Genomic DNA, 8,604 nt, shown 5'->3' on the forward strand with positions numbered 1-8,604 from the left:
GTTTGTTTTATAAATGGGTATTGATTGCTTTCTTTTATGAATGATGAGCATAAGATGGTTTAACTAATTTTGCTTTCTAGTGCTACGGACTAAGTACTTGAGTGGTCCTTTCTAAAATACAAGCTTCCATTTCCATTTTGTATGGTATTAACTAGTCTCTTAATGTATGATTGTGACCTAGTTTGTGTTTGAGATTAAAATTGGTTCATGGAATTGTAAACACTATGGAAAGCTGAAATTATGTGCATAAAATCATGTGAGGATGTTTTTTTTCATTCTAAAATGAAAAAGAGTAAGACTTCATACTTAGTCTCAGAACAACTATTACAATATTATTTTGAAAGGTAAGTGAAACTAGGAGAGTTAGAATAATCTCTGGGACCTGTTAATAATTACGAAATGTTTACAATCAATCCCACATTTAACTGAAAGAATGTAAGTATTATAAAGTTTAATATCATAGAAAACTTGTAAAATCTTAACTTTTATATCTGCCAAGTGTTCTATGTTCTCCCTACTAAAGTAAGGATAAATACATCCAGGCCTGGTAACTGAATAAAATGAAAGAGAGAAGTGTTTATTTTAGAAACCTAAAGAATGAAAAGAATAGTAAATTATCAGAGAGGAGGAAAGAAGAGAATGGCTATCCAAAGCATTTCAAAATTTGTGTGGTTGGTGGTTGGTTTAATCTCTGCCTTTGTGACAGAGCCTGGGAAGAATTACTTACCTGTCACTTTGCCTTCCTTAATGAGCCATTTCACAAGTAGGGTTGTGTTTTCTTGCCTATCTTTCTGCTATTTCTCTTCCTTTTGCCTCTGTCCAAGATAAAAGCATGTCTGGTTCTTCGGTAGGGAGGGGTATTCATACTGTGTGTTCTTATCTTACAACTTTATATATAAACTGCTCCAAGATTGGAGTGACAGTGTAAGACAGGTTTGAAGAGTTGGGCCAGAGCCAGTGATTCCTTGCCTGCACGCTCTGCTCTGCATGTTCCAGCAGTAGGAACAAGCTGCATTATTTTATTTCAAACTGTGCTCAGCGGAAGCCAAGACCTTGTAACTGGAAACGTACCAAACTGAGAATTCTCAAAGTAAATTGAGGGTGGTGTGGTGGTGAGAGGGATTGGTTTCTTTGTTTTTATTTTTTGGTTTTTTAACAAAAAAGTGGAAGGGACCTATTTGCAGTTAATTTCTTTTAACTCTGAGAGACGTGGCACACTTCATACTTAAGGCTTTATTTTAATACCAGGTAAGAGAGAGAAAATTAAACAGGCCTGGATAGAAAGTCTTTTATGGTGGAATGAATTCTGTGCTATAATACATCATATCAAATTCAAATTTTGATTTGAAATATCCTTAATATAGTGAAGTTGAATAAGATATAGAGGTAACTGAATGAGGCTGTGTTTATTACCTATTTTATAAACCATATGTACTGAACCTATGGAAGAATTATTGCTGTTTTCTTGGATGTTTTTCTTTTTTTCCTACAAAAGAAAACTCAGATAATTTCTCAAAATGTTAAAGCCATTATTTGTGTTAAATTTCATTACATATTCTGTGATCTAACTACTCATGAAAAGCCAGATATGAACCAAAATGCATAAAACACCCTGTGCTTGGCAAAAGACCACCTGCTGGTGGGAGCATTCTGTTGCAAAAATGAAACAAGAGCTTTCCTTGCAGTATTCTCTCTTCCATCATAACTTGCTCATGCAGCCCTGCCGCAACAAGGTATGTTAACTATTTGTGATAAGGGCAGCAGCAGGTTGTCTCTCATTATAAAAAGGTGGCTTACACGAAGCCCGATGACTCTTAAAAGACTTAAACTTGTGAATTTCCGTGATGTGTCTGTTTGGCTCCATCATACTGAGGTGAATTTCTTTACGTAATTTTTCTGTTATTTTTTAAGTGTTAGTACAAAGCAAAAAATACCATTCTGACATGGATACTCTTTAGTTCCTGGGAGGTGAGAGCTTGTCGTGTCACTTCTTCCATGCCACCGAAAGCTCTGATACACAACCTCTTATTCCCTGGTTGGTCTCTGGCATGCCTCAGGTCTCTGAGGATAAGGAAATGGTGGTCCTTAGGAAAAGACAACATATGATTAATGCCATTCACCAAATTCCTTGTGATGCAACATAGCTAAGAGCTTGCACAGTTCTTGTTCTGCAGCAGTCTTACAACTACTGTTTTAAATGTACGAGCTCCTCCTTCCCAAGAGCTCTGTTGCTGTCCTTATAACCTGCCAGTATAGGTCTTGACCTTCATACATAGCCTTTGCAACAGCCCTGCTTTCACTGCTTAATTCTTATGTAGCGCGGTCTTAAGCTTTCTAGTTTGTTTTTAGCCCTGAGTAATGCAGAAAAATGATCTTACAAACACGCAGAAGGTGCTCATTTTTTTCCAGTATATATTGCACATTTGTACCCATGTACTGCATTTGTAAAACTGTGCAGTGTATATGCATCAGGAGAGAGAGAGAGAGTAAAATGCACTGGAAAATGGGCTATTGTAATTCAACATCCGTTTATAACTTTTATATGTGTGACAAAATCCTATTGATTTAATTTGCTCAAATAAGGCTTTTAGAGTATTAAATATAAAACTGCGAAAAGTGAATTAGTGAATCAGTGTCTTTCTTACATAGCTATCTTTTTACATTCTCTAGCAACAGCTGCAGGAAGCTGAGGTAGTGGAACTAATCTTATTTCAAAATGCTGGATTCCTATAGTTTTGACAGTTGGGCATTTCTCAGGCTGCCTTATTATTAAGTGCTTGTTTTCTGTATGGCAATCACTAATCAGGTGAGGTCTCCAGCAAATATGCTATTTCTTTTTTATGAGCCCTTATCTTGGCAGAGTTGAAGGACAGTAGTGGTGCTTACCCATGGTAGTATGTTATTTGAATTCATGCCAGATAGCAAGGTGGGAGTACATCTCAAAAATAAGTGACAGGTTCTGCTCAGATGTCTGCAGTGTTGAGCATTATGTCTGTTTAATCTTTTCTTGCTGAGTTTTAAAACCAATGGAAGGGGATACTTGGAAGGGGCCTCCTTGGATTACTGAGTTCACTCCTCTACAGCGGCAACCATGTTATATAATAATTCCAGGAAATAATCTATTTGATCCTTATAGAAGCAATTTTAAAGTAAGAATTAAATTTTTAAACAGTATTTTTTCCAGACATCTTTTTGATTTGGAGAACAGAAACAGAAAATGTAAAGGATTTAGGAATATAGAGGAAAAACTACAGTGGGAAAGCATGCCCTTTTTTTCTGCTGCATAGTTTGGATCTAGGCTATGCCTTTCATCTAATCTGTGAGAGAGGAGCATCTTCTCCAGTAGGAATAATATAAAGATAAGTTGAAATATAATGGGGTAGGGATAAGTCTTTAGTGTTTCGTGAGTCATAAATACAGAATAAATTCAAGATTTTGTAGCTTCTAACTTTTGCTTTAGTGTCTCAACATACTAGTGTTTTCATCCTATATGGACCATAAAATAATGTTCACCTGCTAATAAAGAGCTTTCTTATTGAGAAAGACTGAATGGGTGCTTGTTCAGATACTTGCTGTAGCCTGTCTGCTTCCAAAGACACTATTTCCTTAGGATGGTGGTTCAAATCTAGTTTAAATTCCTGTATATTTTCACTTATGGAAACACATTATCAGCACTGGGATGCTTTTGAGCTTTGTGGACCCTCTTGCTATGACACTTGCCGAATCAAGCAGTGCTAAGGTGAGGAGTGACTGTGTAGCTTTCATGGGAGACGGTAGTGAAAATCTAAGGTATATCAGAAGAGGGTCAGACAAGACTGTGCCTCCAGATTTTATCAATATTTCTTGAGAGAGTTTAATGAAATTGTGGAGATACTGAAGTGGATATTAAGATGAATAGAGATGAAACAGTACTGTTTGTGAGATGAGTGTCACCAATTCAAGAAAATTTTTGGCCAAGTTATCTATGGTTCAATATGGTAGAGAATTGGTAAAGAATGTAGGCCAAGAGATGGACATAATAGACAAGACAAAAACCAGGGATGCAAACGGATTTTGTTTGCAGTCCTAGTAAGTGGGACAACTGTACAGCAGTGAGCAACTTTCTGTCTGGAGAAGCTTCATTGCTGCAACCAAAATGCAGCTGCTGAAGTCTGAAGAAAGTAAGATCAAAATAGATTCTGGAAAAAGAAACACAAGAAGAGATGTGAATCTGAAGAATAAGATCTGATTTTAGAAATTTATACTTGGAGTTGAAAGTTGGGTGTGATAGCATTCTTCCTTCAAGAAACTACAGTTCTTTGAGCTATATTTGTATGAAAAAACTTGAAACCTGTCACAATGAGGATTAGAACTAGTGAATGTGTAAACAAAAGCTACTGACCTTTGCAGAAGAAATCCATGCCTCAAATCTTAAAAATCTAGGTAAGATTGAACAGTATTGAATTCTTCAAAGCTATTGAAGAAATTTTCATGGTATAGGAGAGTTTGATCCTCCTGAGGGTAAACAACTGGCTAAAAGGTTGAGGGAAAAAGGGTGAGAAAAATTATCAGTTTTCATAATCCTGGAAGTTGCTAAGCAGTCCCAACAGTGCTCTGTTCTGGAACCTGTTCAATGTCCTTGTGCAAAACAATTTTTAAAAAGGGAAGAAAATGTTGTAGCAGTCATTTTGTTGTATAGCATGGATAAATATAAAATAATGCTTATGGGAGAAAACACTTCTAACCCTGTAAGCAATCATGGTCCGAATAACTGAAGTAATTGTTACCACTCAGAAAGACATACTGGAGTTTTTTTGAAAAAGAGAGAGATCAATCTATGAAAATGCCAGCTTATTACTCAGTTGAAGTCTTAGAAGCCAAGAAATTATTATGAAGGGAGTAGAGAATAAAAAAGAGGGCATAACGCCACTAGATATGTTCATGGCTTGCCCACATTGTGAATATCACATGAGTACTTGTCTACTCCAAATAAAAAAAGATAAAGTAAAACAGTGAAAAGTACAGAGAAGGATAACAAGAACAAGCAAATATGCAAAATATGTCCCAGTTAGGGAAAGCAGAGTAGATTAGAGCTCTTCACTCAGCCTGGTAAAGATACTGAGGAGGTAGGGAACTTGATAGAAATACAGAAAATCAAGTATGGCCCTTAGAAGATAAGCAGGAGATTATTTTTTTATTTATTGTATTAAAATGCTCAAAACTCAGAGCACACTTTAAAACTGTGAGGGAACAGGCTCAAAATGAAGAGATGGGGCAGCACTTTTTAATGTATTTATTTGAATTCATTGGCACATGAAGTGTGAGCTGCAAGCTGGTGGGGACTGAGAAAATGGGAAATACCAATTTTATTGATGAATGTGTTGATCAGTGGTTTTACTAATTTGTGTTGACCACTGTTGGACAGAATACTGGGAGACAAGGGATTTTTGATCTGGCTTACTAGGCCGTTCTTTTTCTTAGATTTTCCTTGATTAGGTGATAGGGATGATTTGAACTCAAAAACATTATTAAAGAGACAGATTATTCATGTGTTTTAGCCACAATAACACCATCTCACAACTAGGTACAAGGTATAGCTAAAAATTCTGACTTTTCAAGGTGAGGGGTTTTATGTCAGAAATTTTTATTATTAATGTCCTGTATGAGTTTACAGCCAGCATACTGGGTCTTAGGTTCTAAATGATTTTTAAAAATCTGTGTCTATTTTGAGCTGTAAACTGCAAAGCGTATTTCAGTTCATCTTTATAGTCGCTTTTCTGCTTTTGAAAAACACCTGAATGCAAAGCTCATACCTCACCGTGGTTCTTATCTAAACCACACTGCAGAGAAGCACAGTAATTCTCCCCAAAAATCCGTGTTCCTTGGTGCGTTCTCATTGCTTATCCAGATCTGTATTGTTCAGAGGCTTAAAAAAACCCACATAAAATATGTGCCTGTCTTCCATCTTCTTGCCTGATGACCTGCATTTTAATCAGAAAATCAGGTTCTGTTACTTACAGAAACTGCATTGGAATTACATAAAGGCTTTGGCATTGAACATAAGCCAAACTACATCCAGAGTTGTAGCTGATTTTTCCTGAAATGGAGCCTTAAGAGACTGTATTAACTCATCTAGACCATTTTCTTTACCAGTCATGGGTTCCTTATGACGAGGTATATAATTCAGTAGTCTGTCTTAATGGAAATTAATAATAATGAGGGTCATCCATTTTTTTTTAAGGTTACACCACATCTAACTGAATTAGGATTAATGTCATGATTTGTCTTTGCTTAGTTTTATCTTGCACAACTTCAGGCCACCACAAGGACCTCAGTCCTTTAGAATTTGTCTTTTCGGTATTTGTAAGCAGTGTTCTCCCTCCTTCCTGTTGTCCAGACAAGCGTTATATGCTTGAATTCATCGTACCTTCAAATAACTGTAGGCTTTTTTTGAGTATTGTTTTCAAAATGTGTCTCACAAGCGAAACACATTGTAGTACTTGTGCTGGGTATCATTTGAGATTAAAAGACACTCTAAATGGAAAAACACTGTCAGGGTGGATGTGATTGCCTGTCACCTCTTAGTCTTTTCCTTGTATGTGTCTATTTGTACAAGTGTTCCGATTTATTTATTTATTTATTTTCTTTTTTCCCAGGTGTGTGTGTGTTTCATGTCTTCTTCTTATGGTGTTTTGACTATAGCTTTTGTTGCGATTTCCTTATTGAGGATTACCACCTTCTCCGTTTTAATATCCTTAGTGAATGTGACAAATATCCTGCTTATCTTCTTTTCCAAATTATTAATTATCATTTGAAATAGGATTGAGAGACCTAATTTCCTTCAAAGCTCTGTGAGGATTCTCCCCACAGCTTGACTGGCACTTGTGTTTGCTATTTGTGATCTTTTTCATTCAGTACCTGCCAACATCAAAACTGTTCTGAATTAGATTTTAAAAATATAACTGAGAAACTCAATGGATCAAATGGTTTGGTGAAGGGCAATTAGATAAAAATGCCTTTTACATAATAAAAATTTAATAACTGAGTTTAGTATGCTATATCCTTAAGAAACGTATGCCACTCACATTGTATCTTCCTGACCTCAAATATTTTTTCACTTTGTGTTATAATTTCAATGCAGTTTTATGATATTTAATGGATGGTAATTACCAGGATTGGGGGATTTGCCTTTACTATTTTTTATTTCCCTTTGTGTTTTCATTTCCATGTTTCTGTTGCTTTATATAACTCTGGGTGTTCTTTTCAGGTTTTGTTAGTCAAATGAATCATGTTCTCAGCTGTTTACAAAGTCAGTCAAATGACAACTACCATAAACCAGTCACGCTTCACCCACCAATACCCTTTTTTTTTTCCCAACAAGAGCACTGTATATTTTGTAATAAAGCATGTTGATATGAAAGCAGAATTGATTCTTTACATTTTTTCTTCTAACTTTACCTTTTTAAGCTTGGTTTTTGTCTTATTTATGATCTTGTTTTAATACGTGTTTTTCAGTTAACTGCCTGCATTCATGGGTCTGCAGCTATGCTCTACCCGATGTTCTGGCAGCATGTTTACATTCCTGTTCTGCCCCCACATCTATTGGACTACTGTTGGTAAGGCTATATATGTGTGTGTATGTATATATATTATATATATGTATATATATATCACTTAGATTCACAACAGTTTTCACATTTCTGTATGGTAAGTCTTAAGTCCTCTTATGATGCAACTGTTACTCTAAAAATATATAGGCATGTTAACGAAGCAACCAACCTAGTAAGTAAAAAAAAATTATTTTCATGGCAAGATATAATTGTCTATTGGTATGTTGACTCTAATATGAGTGTTACTATGGAATGCTGCAACTTAGATACTGTGTAATTAAAATCTGTTTTCAGCATATCTGTGTTAAATGTTCAAATTTGAATTAGGACTCCAACAGCGGAAGATACAGTGGAGAAGATCCTCTCATTTTTCTGCTTTCCTGAACTTCTGTTGGGGGTGGGGGAAAGCTGTTTATTTTCCTGCAGTGATCTTTTATTATCAACATGTGTTTAGAACATGATATTTACCTTCTTTAGGGAAATTAATATAAACCTTTCAAAAACTTGTTCATTGTCATGATGTGACAAATTTTGGCACAGCCTGTAAGCAACCTCATATAATGTCAAAGCTGGCCTGGTTTTGACCAGGAGCTTCGACCAGTTGCCCTCCTGAGGTTCCTTCCAACCTATTCTATGATTCCACACTGTCCAGGTGGCCTAAGAAGCCTCCTTACTCACTGTTGGGGTCTGCACATTAGCACATCATTAGGCACATGTCTTGTACTCCGTGGTTAGTAGTTCAGAAGCCTGTCTACAGTGCTCCTCAAATAGTCTCTCAGTTTTTAATTTCTTTTCTAGCGCAAAGTCAGACAGTTTAGCTTAAGCAGCCATAACATCATCTCTCCTGTTTGCTGTGCACAGGAATGGTGGATGAGCACTCTGAGTAATTAACAAAGAGGAAGTTTAAGATGCTGCTGCTTTTAGTTGCTCAGCTGTTAGGTACTGCTTCCTATGCTCAGTTTGTGTGACTTGCCCCCCCCCCCCCTTTTTTTTTTTTTTTTTCTTGTTTGTTTTT

General features: G+C 36.2%; 1 protein-coding gene across 2 annotated transcripts in view; it reads left to right on the forward strand.

Annotated features, from left to right (window-relative positions):
* DENND1A (DENN/MADD domain containing 1A) overlaps positions 1-8,604 on the forward strand; it is a 213,853-nt gene that overhangs the window by 100,735 nt on the left and 104,514 nt on the right. For both annotated transcript variants that reach the window (XM_010570716.1, XM_010570718.1), the window contains exon 10: positions 7,495-7,595. In XM_010570716.1, the coding sequence (XP_010569018.1) occupies positions 7,495-7,595 (101 nt within the window). The remainder of the gene's footprint in view (positions 1-7,494; positions 7,596-8,604) is intronic.

Source organism: Haliaeetus leucocephalus, unplaced genomic scaffold (genome assembly GCF_000737465.1).
Source record: "Haliaeetus leucocephalus isolate CR32 unplaced genomic scaffold, Haliaeetus_leucocephalus-4.0 Scaffold306, whole genome shotgun sequence".
NCBI classification, from domain to species: Eukaryota; Metazoa; Chordata; class Aves; order Accipitriformes; family Accipitridae; genus Haliaeetus; species Haliaeetus leucocephalus.